General features: G+C 46.3%; 1 protein-coding gene across 2 annotated transcripts in view; it reads left to right on the forward strand.

Annotated features, from left to right (window-relative positions):
* Positions 1-14,743, forward strand: part of LOC115031327 (probable ubiquitin carboxyl-terminal hydrolase MINDY-4) — a 21,785-nt gene extending 7,042 nt beyond the window's left edge. Inside the window, exons 2-5 of one of the 2 annotated variants that reach the window (XM_029478747.1) lie at positions 1,297-1,416; positions 6,900-7,135; positions 8,548-8,794; positions 14,337-14,743. In XM_029478747.1, the coding sequence (XP_029334607.1) occupies positions 1,297-1,416; positions 6,900-7,135; positions 8,548-8,794; positions 14,337-14,711 (978 nt within the window). In that variant the 3' untranslated portion in view covers positions 14,712-14,743. The remainder of the gene's footprint in view (positions 1-1,296; positions 1,417-6,899; positions 7,136-8,547; positions 8,795-14,336) is intronic. The other variant, XM_029478748.1, reaches the window with a different exon arrangement.
* Positions 14,744-16,227: the final 1,484 nt, after the last annotated feature.

Below are 16,227 nucleotides of genomic sequence, written 5' to 3' on the forward strand. Positions count from 1 at the left end.
CACAGACACAGACACACAGACACAGACACAGACACACAGACATACAGACACACACACACACACACACTTGTTTCTCATGCTTTTCCTTAAGACCCCATTCACTCTCTCTGGGTCAACACTGACTGTATCTTTTCCAAATTCACTTTTTCATGGCAGGCAATGAGTTTGGTCTTATTTTTTTTTCCTCCCTTCCTTCCTTCCTTCCTTCCTTCCTCCCTCCCTCCCCCCTCTTTCTTTCTTTCTTTCTTTCTTTCTTTCTTTCTTTCTTTCTTTCTTTCTTTCTTTCTTTCTTTCTCTGTTTCTAAGATTTGCTTATTTATTTCATGTATATGAGTACACTGTAGTGTCTTCAGGCACACCAGAAGAGGGCATCTGATCCCACTACAGATGGTTGTGAGCCACCTTGTGGTTGCTGAGAATTGAACTCAGGATCTCTGGAAGAGCAGTCAGTGCTCTTAACCACTGAGCCATCTCTCCAGCCCTTTTGGTCTTGTTTTCTAGCAGCTGGAGCCACTATAAAGTTCTGGGCACAAAGGCTGAGGGAAAAGTTGAGCCCTACCTAGGTGGCACTTGGGGTCTGGGATCCATCAGGAACAAGGGTAAGCCCTGGCCAGAAGGACGGGGTTGAGACATCTTTGGGAGGCATTTGATGATCTCAGTGCCCTGTGATGGGGGTGAAGCAGCTGTTGTGGCTGTTTTCAAATGTGAATGCCAAGCTCCTGGCCAGTGCAGGGCTCTTCCTGTTTACTGTAGTCTTGGGTGTTTAGGAAGGGGTAATGGCTAGTGACTTTCTGGTGCCTGTTGGGGATTGTGCCCCAAACAGACTTCCTGGCTAGACTGATGTGGATCTCCACCATGTGACTTCAAACATCTTTCCTGGCTTCCTCAACTGAAAAGTTAAGGGAACAATGGTTGGCCTTTTGACTGTAGTTTGGCTTTTATTTTTTTAAACGTCCGTTTATTTTTAAAGGTTCATCTTTCATAGCCCCAAGTCTAGGCCAAACACCAAGCCCCTGAGCCGGCTTACAGCAAGCTAGTTCCCGAATTTCATCGCTACCTATAAAATGAGCCCACAGGCTTAGCCTTAGCTGACCCCAGACCAAACTGATAATGCTGTCAAGCCAATGTTATATGAAATGAATTCTGAAGTCAGCTCTGGGCTCCCGCCGTGGCCGTGTAAGGAAGGTTATGAGCCCAGTCCTAATGAGCCCCAGCAGTCCTGTGTTTATACTGCGTCAGAGAAGGGAAGGTTTTCATTTAAAATGATGAACAGTGACTCAGACTTTCTTCCCTCAGGGTTTGAACAAGACCTTTGTGACCATGGACCAGGAGCGCCCCCGCTGTGAGCTTAGCATCAACAGCAGAAATGATCTCCGCAGAGTTCTGCATCTGGAGTTTCTCTACAAGGAGAACAAGGCACATGTCTTCTGAGGGGCGAGTCTGGTGGTGGCCTGGCGGCCAGGGCCTGGCAGCTAGGGCAGGAGGGTTGGGGGCTGGCCAAGATGACAAATCTCAGAGTGAACTAGGTTCAGCCTATCATCCCTGAGTGTCCCCTGGCAAGTATGAGGTCACTTTGTCTCACAGTCTGGGCTGGTCATGCCTATTCTCTGGTAATTGCTCTCTGTGCTCCCCTTTCCCACACAATGGTACTTTTCGTAAGACTGTTTAAGGATATATTATGCAGTATAATATATATGTATATATCATCATATATAATGTCAGTAACATATATATATATATATATATATATATATATATCATACTAACATTGGCCATCTCCTGCCTGTGTAAGATCTCCCTTCTGTGGTTGTCTCTTTTGAACGTAGGTCAGCAGAGATGGAAGCTGGGTTTAGCATACCCAGGGATGTGGCAGTTGAGGAAACTGAAGGAACAGGTTTTCTTGAGGTATGGAGGTCCCTGGCCCCAGACTCGGAGCCCACCTGCTACTCTCACACTGCTCTGGAGGCTTCTTCTACATCCTACGTTTGAAGGAGAGCATTTCGTCTCACTTGTGTCTGCCTCCCTCAGGCCCATGGGCTTCGTAGATGGGCAGAGACTGAATATCTTTTCACTATTGTGGCCCCATATTTAATGAATCATCTAAAAGTGACAAGGGACAGTTCATGCAGAAGTCTGCTACAAGTGAGAGCATAAGGGAAGCCATGCTATAATGAGTAAAGTGCAGGATGTTCTGCCTTGGCCTTCTGGGCCAGATTTTCCAGGCTCAGTACGAAAGCTCTGAAGCCACTGGCATGATCGGAGTTTGCCCTCCCCCGAATCCCCTGGGAGATCTCTGAGCCAAAGTGGGTATTTGACCTCTGACAGTTATTTATATGGGCCAGGGTAGAGATTCCTCTTTCTTTTTTTGTTTCATGAAACACAGTCTTATTCTGTAGCCAAGGCTAGACTCAAAGTGTGGCAGTTCTGCTTGAGTCCTGAGATTACAAGTATGTGGGCTTCCAGGCCCAGCATTGTGGGGCTAGAGATTGATTTTCAAAAGAAGTCTTGGGGCTGGGGAGATGGCTTAGTGGTAAGAGTCTGATCTCCAGCAGCCACAGCAAAAGCTGGTGTGACTCTGCCTTTCTGGCACATCAGCACCAGGGGCCAGAGACAGGAGGATGCTAGGGTTTTGCTGGCCAACCATCTTCCTGTGCAGTGAGAGACCTTGTCTCAAAGTAATAAGGCAGAGAATGATAAAGGAAGCCATCTGGCATTCCTCTCTGGCTTCTGCATGTCTGTGAACATCTGTACACACACACACACACCACCACCACCACCACCACCACCACCACCTCCCACATATAAAAAGAGATAAAATAAAATGAGATCCTGACTGATTGAGTGGGCATGTGCGAATGAGAACAAGAATGAAATACCCAGAGAAACTTCCAGACCCCTTGACAACTAGCCTACTGCATGTGGTGTGGCAGAGAGGACCCTGGGTCAGGCTGCCCTATGTAAGCCAAGTGTTCCAGGTAGGTTTGCAGACCCCAGCCACTAGCCCTCAGCTTACTCATCTCTGCTGCAGGCGCCCTTGTGATCCCTTTGAGGAGGTTAGACCCTGGCAACCAAGTGAGGTCCCAGCAGAGGCTGAGGCAGCCCACAGCTCTTTGTCTTCTTGTCCTCCATCCTCTCATGTGTACAGTCCTGCATTAGGGATGTGCTGAGCCAGCATCACTGTGCCCTTCAGTTGCTGGATTTGGAGGGAGGGGCACAGGCTGTGCACGTTAGGGAGGCTTCACAGACACTGGGACCTTTACCTGGAAACCCCAAAGAACCATTACTGTCCCTGATTTTCTATAAAACCTCTTGCGCACGCCCAACTGGCCAGGAAGAACGACGCTGCAACAGGATCCTTCTGCACACGTTTATTGGGAGAGCTTGATTGTAGAGGCGAAGAGAGAGAGAGACCCCAAGCCCAGAACTGGTACTGCTTATATAGGCCTAGGAGAGGCGTTCTCTCTCATCTGATTGGTTAACTTGTCTCTCATCTGATTGGTTAACTTGTCTCTCATCTGATTGGTTAACTTGTCTCTCATCTGATTGGTTAACTTTGGTTAATTCTCAAAACCTCATCGTGGCAAAAGAACCTTTACTGCCTATGTATGTGTGGTGGCCAGCAGTAGCCAACTGCCACTCTGCAACTGCCACTCTGCAACTGCCACTCTGTAACTGCCACTCTGAAATGGCTTCCCACAAAAACCACCTTCACCTAATTTCTCAGAAGCATCTTCTCATTTAAGTTATTTTTATTTTTTTCACCACAGCATAGTCTCTCTAAAGTAATTATTATCTTTACAACTTAAGGTGTCATCAGTCCTCAATCCCCAATTATTTGATGTAAACAAAGTTATTAGTCATGATAGACTGATTGGAGCCTATCTTTTGTATTATTATTTTTTTAAAGATTTCTTTATTTTATGTATATGAGTACACTGTAGCTGTCTTCAGACACACCAGAAGAGATCATCAGATCCCATTACAGATGGTTGTGAGCCACCATGTGGATGCTGGGAATTGAATTCAGGACCTTTGGAAGAGCAGTCAGTGCTCTTAACCTCTGAGCCATCTCTCCGTCTCTGGAGCCTCTATTTTAAAACAGAGTATATTTATTAGCATCAGTTGCAGGTACTTTGGAGATGCACTGTGCCCGGAGCTCATATGACCCCAGGGAACCTTTGCAGTTCAGTGTGAATATTCCCAGTGGCTTGTTTTTCCTAACAGTTGTGTGATGGACTGGAATACCTACTGTTAGGGTCCAGGAGTCACTGAAGGATGACTCCAGACTCAAATAGTATGCAAAGACATAGAAGTTACCAGCATGCAGGTGTCAACCATTCATCAAAATGGCGGTGACCTGAGGGGCTCACAGGCCCCTTTTATGCAGGTCTAGGGGAATTTTCTAGAAGGGTTAGGTAACCTCTAATATGATTGGTAGGAGCAAGGTAGTGACATTAGTACAAATTTGATTGGCTCCTATGTTGGTTCTATTATATTTGGTGAGACCTTGAAGAATTTTGGAAGCCATCTCAGTTCTGGCCTTGTTATCTCCTCCAGCCAGGTGTCCCAGGAGCTGACTCAGCCCCACACTTATCCTCCCTAAGTCAGGGCTGCCATTGACTAAAGGCCGTTGTCAGTGGATCCTTCTGAGGAGCCCTGTCTGCTTCCCGGGGAAGTGAAAATTCTCATTCGCAAGGTTTTTGGACGTCTCCCTATGTAAGACTGCGGTTTGGGGAAACAGTGTTAGCTTTACCTCAAGGCTCTGTGTTCACTGTGAGCTTTGTGGTACAAGTATGAAAACTCACAGAGGTGTAATGTGGGCAACCCAGGATCCAGAGCCCCTCACTGAGAGAAAAGGCAAGAGAGTGGAGAGTGGAGTCAATTTATATGTTTTCTTCAACTCACTTCATTGTAATCTTAATTTAGATCAAGACAAAATAAATTTTTTTTTTGGTCTTATAAAAACTGAGTAAACAAACACATTATTCCTGATTTTAATTATCTGATAAGGCTGTGGAACTCAGTGTTGTCCACTGGCCATGAATCTTGGCAGGAGAGGACTGGCAGGGGAAGGGCTTGGCTTGTGCTGAGGGCTCAACACCAGGCCCCTCGTCAGACCCTTGGCTGCTCTGACTCTGCAAGCACTGCACTCAGGGCCATGTCTGAACACAGCTCAGCAGGCCTGGGTGCTTGCAGATCCCAGCTCTTGGGGTGGGACTGACACATGGCCCAGATGCCTGAAGCCAGCCCCTGGGTCACTGCTTGGACAACTAGGTGTCTGTTCAGATTGGGCTAAGGGGTTTAGGGGAAATCAAAGCTCTAATTCTTGTTATTTGGGTTTAGTAAGTCTTAGCTGGTCATGTATTTAAAAACAAGAAACCCAAAACCAAGGAAAATACTACAGGCAAGGCTGAAAAACACTGATATTTATTCTGAAGGGTTTCCTCACGTATTTTTTCTTTCTTTTTTTATGGTTGAGTCTTTCCCAGCTGACTCTATGCTTTTCCCTCTTCTCTTCTCTTCTCTTCTCTTCTCTTCTCTTCTCTTCTCTTCTCTTCTCTTCTCTTCTCTTCTCTTCTCCCTCTCTCTCTTCATCCCTCCCTCCCTCCTCCTCCCTCTCTTTCTCCCTCTCTTTCTCTCTCTTTCTCTTTCTTTCTTTCTTTCTTTCTTTCTTTCTTTCTTTCTTTCTTTCTTTCTCTCTCTCTCTCTCTCTCTCTCTTTCTCTTTCTTTCTTTCTTTCTTTCTTTCTCTCTCTCTCTCTCTCTCTCTCTTTCTTTCTTTCTTTCTTTCGTATAGAATAGCGTTTATTTAGGGCATGGGGAGGAGAGTTAAGAGGGTAGTAGAGGCAGAGAAAGGCAGAGAGAGGGAGAGAGTAGAGAAGTAGAGGCCGGCCATGAACATGTAGAGAGAGGGGGAAGGGAATGGGGAAGGGATGGGGGAAGGGAAGGGCCCCAGAGGCCAAGAGAGAAGCAAGAGGGAAGTAAGGGTAAGAGAGGGTTTTATGCTTTTCATTTTAACTTCCTGTTCCAGTCTCCAATCGCTAGTGGTCAATGTTAAAGAAACACCATCTGTTGTGTTATTTACTTTGTCTTTGCTATGACAAAATAACTCACTGGAACAATCTAAAGTGTGAAAAGTTTATTTGGGATCATGATTTAAGGTATTTTAGTCCGTCATGATGGAGAAGATCCAGTGGCTGGAGGGTGAGTTTGCTTACCAACATGATGTAGATCAAAAACGAAGACCGTGAGCCTGGAACCACGGCAGCTGTACTCCTCACAATCCTGCCCTTTACAATCTGTTTCAACAAGCCAGGCCCCATCTCCTGAAGGCTCCACAGACTTCAAAATGGTGCCATAGGCTGGTGATCAAGTGCCCAGAACATGAGCCTGAGGCGGACACCCCAGTTTCAAACCATCACCCCCCAGTAAAATGCTCAGGCCCCAAATGTATCTTGGATCTATAGAGGCCAGAAAGATGGTGGAAGGAGAGAATTGGCTATTTCAAGTTATCTCTTGATCTCCACACACATGTGGTTTTCAGCTTCTTCCCACTCAATAAATGAGTATGATTCAAAATTAAATTAAAACAGTATTTTTTAAATGAAAGGGTTTCTCTCTTGCAGTTGTTTACAGAGGGAAAGGATGCACAAGGAGATTAACTGGGACAGTCCTCCTTTTGACTCACAGTGCATAAGATGGTGCTTCTTTCAGAGTGGAGGCTTTTGTCTTTCTTTTTGAATCCCTACCCAGTATGGTGCCTGGCACCTAGAATAAGTAAGTGTGTGTGTGGCGTGAGTGAAAAGCTGGTAAAATATGTCAAAGGGTTGGGATAATCTTTCCACTCGCCCCCAAATGCTGTGCATTCAAGTAATGGTATTTTTTCCTTCCCAATGATAGGCAAAAGAAAAGCCTCTAAGAACAAACCTGGAGCTCATTACCAGATACTTTCTGGATAATGTTGGAAATACAGATAACAGTGAAAGTCAAGAAGCCCCAATCCCTGCAATCCCTGTTCCAAAGAAAAACAACAAGTTGCCTTTGAGACACTCAGAGACCACACTGGTGAATATATACGACCTTTCAGATGAAGATACGGGAAGACGGACATCATGGTCAGAAGCAGGCAAAGCCAGGTACCCACTTCTTCCTCTTCCTCTCCACCCTGCCTACCAGCCCAGCCAGGCAAGGCTCCCCTTTACAAACATGGCCCTGTTTTTCCTCACTTCTTGCTCTTTCTCCCTCCCTCCCTCCCCCCCTCTCTTTCTTTCTTTTGCAATTCAGGTCTGATTTCTACGTTACTCTTAAAGACTTTGTACTCTTAAAGACTGGACTCCGACTTCAAAGTAGATGCCCTTAATGACGAAAGCCTAAGTCTCTTGGCAATCTGTTTTTGGTCTTTTTCTCTGGCTTCCTTTATTCTCTTGGACACAAGTTTAGCATATTCTTCAGCCTCTCTTCATTTTCCTTAGTGCGTTGTTTCTTCAGAGCTTCTGTGTTCCCGGCCGTCTGGAGTGTTGACTTTTGGGTGCTTTGGTCCTGAGCTTCGTACTTTAAGGGCTTTGTGACAACACATTGGTGGACATCAGCATCTGTAGAGACTGAGATGCTTTAAGATTCTGCTAGCTCTTTGGGACCCCAATCACTGAGGCATAATAATATCTGTCAGTCAGTCCAGAAATATGCCCCCCTCTCTGCCTATCTATCAATTTGTCTCTGTCTCCCTCCCTCTCTCCCTGCTTGGTCTGTCTGTCTGTCTGTCTGTCTTTGTCTCTCCTTCCAGTAACTAAGTTGAGAGCTCAGGTTGGCATCAGCATGCATCCCTAATCAGACTTGCACTTCCTGTCTCCTTTCCCTGATCTATAACAAGAATGCCCTTTCTCTATAGCAGACACAGTCTGCTGTGGGTCAGGACACCTTCACAGGAAAATCTTGTTTGTCATTCCCACTGATTCGGATGACATAACCCAGAGCATCAACAGCAATGTCTGTGGCCATGTACTTCTCATAGAAAGTGTGAAGTTTGTGTTTATTGTCACCTTTAAAGAGGTTCTGACAGCCAGTGGTTGGCAGGGATTCAGCCCCGTCAAGACATGGCTGGCCACTTAGGAAGCTCACCTAAATAGAGGACTTCTTGCTTCTTTTTACCATCCCTCTTTTTTCTTTTGTTTTCTCCCCCTTCTCCCTTGCATGCACACAACTATGTGTATACACACTGGCGCAGCTTTACTGAACACCCGGACATGTGGTTTGCCTCAGGTGTGCTCCCCATGCCCAGCACTGCACCGCAGGTGCCCTCCTTTATTGTTTGAGTGTGCCAGACACAAGGCATTGTTTAGCCTTCAGCCATTGGGACTGAGCGTCCTTGTAGACTGCATCTGACTTTGCTTGTACTCAGCTGCCTTCGTGCTGACACCGAGGCAGTGCTTCCGTTCCTTACCTCTCCCTCATTTCCAGTTATGTGTTCATGCGTGGTGGGTAACTTTGGGCTTTATTATTATCTTTCATTGGGAGGCTCTGTTTAAATGGAACTGTTACATTTCTGCAGGCATGACAGTCTGGATGGGGACATACTTGGTAATTTCATATCATCCAAAAAACCCTCACACAAAAGTAAGGCTGCACACGTGGACCTGGGTGACAGCCTCCCGTTGGTTCCTGCGTGGGAGAAGGTGGACCAGCTTCACTCCTCAGAGCCCGGTATAGATGTGAAGAAGACCATGGAGAGGACCAGGCCTAAGTCTGGCCTGATTGTCCGAGGCATGATGGCTGGGCCTGTCGCCAGCTCCCCTCAGGTGCGTGGGGCTGCCCCTTTCTGTTCTCTGTAGCCCGGGCAGTGAGAGATGTGCGTCGGGCACAGCTGGCTGAGAATGGGGTACATGTGGGGACAGGGAGGATGCCCCTTGCTTTCTCTCTTGGCTCTGTGGATCCTCAGCGGGCTTCGTTACCTCCTTGCCCTCAGCTTATCTACCTGAGTTAGTGAAGCGAATGCTTTGATTTCCTCTTCTCTTACTTCGAGTGAAGACACACATTCTTGGCTCTGTCTTTGCAGTTCTAGAGAAGGGGTCTTCCCCTAGTCTAGAGAATAGTATCACTTACCACAGTGGTTAAAGGGGAGTAGGAGCCTGTCTTTAAAGCTATCATTTATTCGCTTTCTTTTCTTTTTTTTTATTTTCAGACAAATTGTAAAAATTCCACTAATTGTTTGGTGGTTTCCTTTAAGGAGGGATCAGGATTTGGTCTCCTTGGGGACAGCAGATGAGAGGACAGACAGTGTGAAATGAGGGGAACAACAAATGGGGAAATATCAGAAACATGAGTGGCCTGGGCAGACAGACCTACCCCCGTTGTCGTGGAATGCTGTCTCCTCTCGTTTAGCTGTGTTTCTGTGTCTGCATGAGCGTGTTGATGCTGGCACTAATCTTCTCACCTTTGTCTTGTTAGGACAAAGAGGGAGGATCCTCTCCCTGCCAAGCCACTCCTTGGTGCCATGCCCCACCCAAGGCATCTTGTCAAAGAAGGAAATTCATAAACTGGACCCTGTCCAGAGGAAAGTGGCTAGGAAGGTTAGAGAAGTTGGGAGGAAGCATAGTCTCTCAAATGTAGAAGAAGGACTAGCTAAGTCCCAGTCCCAGGGTAGCAAATATGTGACCTCAGACTCTGGTGCCACCCCATAATGCCTTGCTGTGGCCAACATCCCTGGTCAGCATCAGTGTCTTTCCTTCTGTCAGATCCCTCTGGGTACCTTGAGTAGTTACTGCCAGGAGAGTGCTGTGGTAATGTATCACAGGAACTTTGTTAGCCATCTTAGGTTTAGTCTGAGGCCTCTGAGGGCTGTCACATTTGTGTGTGGCCCATGGTGTTTGTGCACGGCCTGTGCGGTGTGGAGTGGTGTAGAGTCAGTCCCCTGAGGGCTGTGGGAAGCCCTCCTGCACCCTGGTTGGAAGCCGGTGTGAAGATTGTACTGTAGAGCGGCCTCAGTGGGGAACAGGTTGTTCCTCTCCGTGCTGGGGACGTGGGGTCGTGGGGATGTGGGGACGTGGGGACATGGGGACGTGGGGACGTGGGGACATAGCAGACGGAACCTTATCTAGCTGAGAGTTCAGGCTCAGCGGTGGCTCTCGGACCTCTCAGGCTCAGGGTCTCTTTGTGCCTTTAACATTGAGGATCTCTGTAGCTCTTGTTTATGGAGACTGTATCTATTGATAGTTGCTGTTTTGGAAATTAAAACTTGGGTCTGGAGAGATAGATCAGTGCTTAAATGTTCTTGCTGCTCCTCTAGAGGATCCAAGTTTAGTTCCCAGCGGCCAACTTGGATTGCTCATAACTGCTTGTGACCTCATAACTGCCTGTGACCTCATAACTGCCTGTGACTTCAGCTTGAGGGCATCTGACTCCTTCTTCAGGCCAGTACTTGTGTGCACAACTCATATTCACACACACACACACACACACACACACTTTTAAAAAATTAAAAAGTTTAAACTAAGAAATTAAAACAATTTACTTCATAATCATTAAAATAATACCAAAAGATACTATTCACATTTAACACAANATATTTTGTTATAAAATTGTGCTTTCCAAAACAAATAGTAGGTGAGATTAGTAACTGCTTTGTATATAGTTTTGCAAATCTCTTTAATAACTGGCATGATGGAAAACAATATACAAGATAGATAGATTTTTTTTGTTGCTTCTGAATGTAGTCTGTTGTAGTACATCATTTTTATTAAAGTGTGTGGACAAAATTTGGCCTTAGACAGAATGTAGAAAGGACAAAGAACTTAAGGACCTTTTAAGTGAGTGTCACCATATCTGGTATATGTGGTACTGGGACTCAAAACCCAGGTTTTCACATATACTAGGCAAATATGCTATCAAAGAAAGCTAGACTCCCACCCCTTAACATGGAACCTTAAACTACATAGGTATGCTGTCTGTACTTTATCAGGTTCCAGAGGGCTACCATTCATTATTCCCATGTGATAGTAGTGTGATGCGTCAAGTCCTTTGGAATACATTGGTTACCGAATTATATAGATCTTCTAAATGGACACACACACACACACACACACACACACACACACACAGAGACTCTTTGATGTGGCCACTAAAGATGGCAGGAAAAAATTTAAAATCCCTCCAAACCCTCAAGCTTTGGGTGGCTGATGTAGGATTCCCAAAAGTTGTGCTGTTTACCCCACAGCTTGCATCTCACCACTGAAAACATTGTTTCCCTAGCTGTGACAGGCTCAGTTTATCTTCAAGAAATGCCTGCCAAATTCCAGTCTGAATCACTATTGTCTGTCTGCCCATGGTTCCCTGAAAATCACAGTGCGTTCGCTTCTCTCACAGTTAGACGGTTGCACACGCCGTAGCCACTGTCCTTGCTTCTCCCGTTTGGGTGCCTGGAATAGTAAAGTGATGTGTGTGACACAGTCTGGATTGAATGAGGTTAATAACGCTTCATACTAAAAGCTCCAGGGGGGCTGTTCTTAAGTGAAGTCAGCATCATAGCTGTTCATCTTTATTGCAAGGGTGGGACAGTGGAGAACACCCAGAACATGTGTAAAGTTTAGCTTCCTGTGCACGGCCAGCCGTGTTCCTGCCGCCGCTGTGCACCCTAAATCTCACTGGGAAAGGCGAGGTGGGCCGTGTTTCTACTGTCTGTCAGTTGCCTGTCACTCTAACAAGGTATCTGAGGGTAGATAATTAAATAGAGGTTTATTTAGGTCATAGTTGTGGGTCTGAGAGTCTGTCAGCTTCTGTCTGTTCAGACTCTCGTGAAATCCCTTTGATCCACCTCATAGTACAGCAGGGCAGGTGCCATTATGTTGGGATTCCCTGTGAGAGAGACAGGCTGTGTGGATGAAGCAGGGATTCAGAGGAGCTGCCAGGTTCATTCACAACAAAACAGTCTTGTAGAAGTTTATCCAGTCCCGTGAGATCAATATTGATCCCTTCAAAGGGTACCTCTGAGATCTCAACTTTCTTCTTCTGGGCCATGTCACCTTAATGACACCAAGCTCACACCATGTGGGCCACAGAGGACACATTCACGTCATACCTAGTTATATAGGCTTTATTTTGAATTCCCAAAGTGATCTGGGGACCTCTAGAGGTGAGTGAACCCCACTTTGAGAACCAGTGGTTTAGTGGGTGCCAGGGTCTTGTCTCCTACCAAGATGGCTCAGTTCTTCAGTGTGTGCAGGTGAGACTTTGGTGACTGGTGAGAGGGAGGTGACATGGAAGTGCCATCCCCTTATTAATGGCATCACTGAAGACTTCTTTGGTAATTGTTTTGGGAAGTGAGATTCCTTTCTTTGTGATATCTGAGTCTTGTGAAGTGCATCGAGTGGTGGTTGCTGTAGAATTTCCTATGTTTTCTGGAAGGTGTTTGGCCACACTTGCTGGGTATGCATCAGTTTTTATCAGTATTCCATGGATGAGGTAAATGTGTCCCCTCAGGAACGGTGACTAATGTCTTCCTTCCTGTATGCAGCTATGCCCTACATAGCTTTGGAGCACATTTATAATGCCTAGTCATTTCCATGAGGCCAGAACTCAACAAAATTAGCTCTCCTTAGTCCAACCCAGGCTACTGCTTGCTCCTGAGTTGTTTTTGGAAATGCTTAGAGATACTGAATTCCAGACCAAAGAAAAGCATGAAGGTGGATTTTTGTCTCTCACAGCATTTTCATGCCCTCTGTCCATTGGGTAGTAGACGGGAACCCCATTTCTTCAGCAAATCACTGACAGGAAGGCTATAGTCTGTCTGACTCTATTGATTCCTTCATTTTTAATTAGGCAAATCTTGAGTGCTAAGGAGATATAGGCAGCTGAGGTAGGGTCTCCCTAAACACCACCACGGAGTGAAGAATGGCTTTGGCCACTCCTGGTGTGACACCACCAGGAATGAGAGTGGCCTGCTGACTGTCATGATTCTGGGACATGCCTGTTCTGCATTTGGGCTGTATCTTATCCTGTCCATGGTAATGAGAAAGACGGGCTACAAGCCCCTCCTCTCTCATCCCAAATGTAGACCAAATGTGTTTTGGATTTAGAATATTTCCATTTCAGAAAGTTATCATAGTGCATATGTCACATAGCATGTAAGTCCACAAGCAAAACCAAACATCTTTATAGCTAAACATGAGGCTATTAACCCCTTGAAAAACTTGACAGCCACATCCCTAACAGATGAGAACAGCTCACCACAGAATTACTGAAGAATCCTCATTCAAAATGGCAGGCAATGGGCTGTGGACAGCTTGTGTTACTCGTGAGGATGTGAGGGGTAGAGAAGTAAAATGCTTCCACAGACGACTCTGCTGTAGGTGAGGAGACAGTAAGCAGAACCTCGTGATGAGTTTCCTGCCACCTGACGTGCTCTGGTTAAGGAAAGAGGGAGAGAAAACCCCAAGGGAGCTCTGGGGTCTGTTCAGGAAGGTGCATCCCAGAGCTGGAAGCTTTGGGGGCACCTTCCAGAGTACATTAAGGGAAGGAGGCAGTCCCCTCAGGCCTCAGGGAGCCTGATGGATGAGGAGGCAGGGAGAATGAAAGACCCAAAGAGAATGGAGGACATCAAGGCACCAAGGCCTTGGAAACACCCACATGGTGCACACAGGAACTTACAGATACTGTGGCAGGCAGCATGCATGGGGCCGGCACAGGTCTGCACCAGATGGGTTCCTAGAGCCGAAAGGAGGAGTGGACCCATCTTCTAACTGATACTCTGATGAAAAATATTTTTCTCCAAGGGAGTCTCACTGGGGAAACAACCCACTCTTAAGGCTAGGCTGGCTGCCCAGCAGTAGATGGTCAACAAACAGACTCATGGCATCCTTGGTAGTCCTTTGTTTCATGTTAAGTTAGGGCCTTTTCTTTCCCTTTTTTTCTTTTTAACTTTACAGGTCCTGTCCTCGCATATTATTTTGTGTTTCCTGGGGTTCCAGTGTGTGTGACACTGGGTGTCTCTGCATCTCTATGCACCTGCTATGCTTCTTCTTTGGCTTGTTTGGTTGTTTTTGTCCTATTCTGGTTTGTTTGTTTTATTTGATCTCATTATTCCTTAGATGCCTGTTTATCTCTAAGGAGAGACAGAGAGGGTGTGGATCTGGATGGGAGGGAAGGTAGGGAGGGACTGGGGGAGTAGAGCGAGAGGAAACTGTAATCAGAATATACTGTATGAAAAAAATCATTTCAATAAAAGAAAGAAAAACAAGGGGTTGGGAACAGACCTTCCTGGCGAGGTCCATCCCTGGGATTAGAGGATGTATGTTTTCTAACTCCACTAGTTGAGGGTACTCACTGCCTCTTTTCTTACCGCTTCAGGACTCTTTCCGCAAACGCTCTCTGAGAAGGTCCTCAGCTTTGAGCAGGAAGCTCCAAACCCCAGAGGAGAGCCAGCAGCAGTCTGAGCCTTTTGTCCACACCCCAGCCTGTCTGGGTCCACAGGAGGTCCCCGATTCCAGCAGTGACTCCGTCTCCAGAAGCCCTCTGGGACAGCTGAATGAACTGTCTATAGAGAAGCCAAATGCCACTTCTAGCAGCCAAGGGCTGTCCCAGAGGGACAGACCCAGGCTAAGAAGTATTTCAGAGGACAGCCCACTGGGGTACAGCCACACGGAGGGGAATTCCAGGATGGCCCAGGACCGGCTGGAAAGAGCGTTCAAGCGTCAGGGCGTCCAGCCCCCATCTCTCAGGTGAGCATGAAGAGCCAAGTTGGGCTTTTCCAAACCAAGCACCACTTGGCACACATCGTCCAGCCTCTTGTGGCATTTATGGGGTTCTTTTGGTTTCTTGTGCTGTTACTGCAAGCCCGTGAGGCAGGCAGAACCAGAGGGTTATAATCAACCAGGAAGAAAATGGAGCCAGAGGTCACACCTTCCAAAGGTCGGGGAGGCCTTCTCTGCCCCTCCCGTTCTTTGAGCTGTAGCAGGCTTTAGTTGATGTCCCCAAGCACAACTGGAGTGGCACACCTGGCTGATGTGGATTTGAGGAGTTCCCTTGCATTCGTGAGTCAGCCCCAAAGACATCTTGTGGGCACGCCCTTTATTTCTTTGATCCTCTTCTTACTTCCATTCTTTCATAATAGACCACTGGGGCTTTCTGCAGTGATTGATTTTTGACCGTTCATCCAGCTCTCCACCTGGGATGAGCCTCTTGGCTCTGAGAGCACTGGATTTAACTCATTCCCATCTCATTGAGGATTTTAGAGCATAGGAGGAGGTTGGCTGGTGGGCGGGCGTTCCTGGTGCCTCTCCCTCTCAGGATGCTGGCCCCTTTCTCTTCTCTTTAAGAGCGAGTGTGAGACTGATGCTGTTCTCCTTCAATACATGGTAGAGCTTAGGGGAAGGACTTCTGAGGGGCTTTAAGCTATATTTTCAATAAAAATGCTCTTAATTAGAAGTTTCTATTCTTTGTCAGTAGGGCCAAGTTATCTTTTTCAAGGACTTTGACACTTTTCTCTGTTCTCAGCTTATTGGTATAAATTACACAGTTAAAAATGCTTTGTTCACTTTCAAGTTTGTAGGATCCACAGTGATGTGTCTGCTTTATTCCTGAAATTCTCAATTAGTAATAATTAAAACGTTAGTAATTTGACATTCCCCTCTTGTGCACGTGAGTGTCTGTGCATATTCACACCCCTTAGTCTTATTTATTTAGTCTTATATATTTTCTAGGAATGTCCCTTGGCTTTATGTGAGCCTTATCAGTAGTTTGGGCCCTTTTTAATTATTTCATTTGCTGCCCTTCCTTCTGGTTTAATTTCTGACTGCTTTCTAGTTTACTCTATGGATCATTGACGCTGGCTTCTCAGCTGTCTTCTCTTGTGATTTCTCTGTTTGCCTGCGTCCTTTGATGACTGGAGGCTTTCTTCCTGGTTGGTGGCAAGTCAGTCACAGTTTGAAGGTGGCATTGTACACTTCTGAGGGTGACACACTGACTGCTCCTCCTACACTGCAGCTCTTTTAGGAGATTTTTCTTTCTTTGGCTTCTAACAGTTTGGATGCCATAACCCCAGTGTGGTTTTCATTGATGATACTTTGGGATACATCAACTTTTCTGAAATTGACGATTTATACTCTTGATCGGTTTTGGAAAAATCATCAACTGTTCATGTTGTAAATACTGCTTTTGTTTCCCTTCCTTCCTTCCTTCCTTCCTTCCTTCCTTCCTTCCTTCCTTCCTTCCTTCCTTCCTTCCTTCCTTCCTTCCTCCC

The sequence above is a fragment of the Mus caroli genome, chromosome 6 (genome assembly GCF_900094665.2).
Source record: "Mus caroli chromosome 6, CAROLI_EIJ_v1.1, whole genome shotgun sequence".
NCBI lineage: Eukaryota > Metazoa > Chordata > Mammalia > Rodentia > Muridae > Mus > Mus caroli.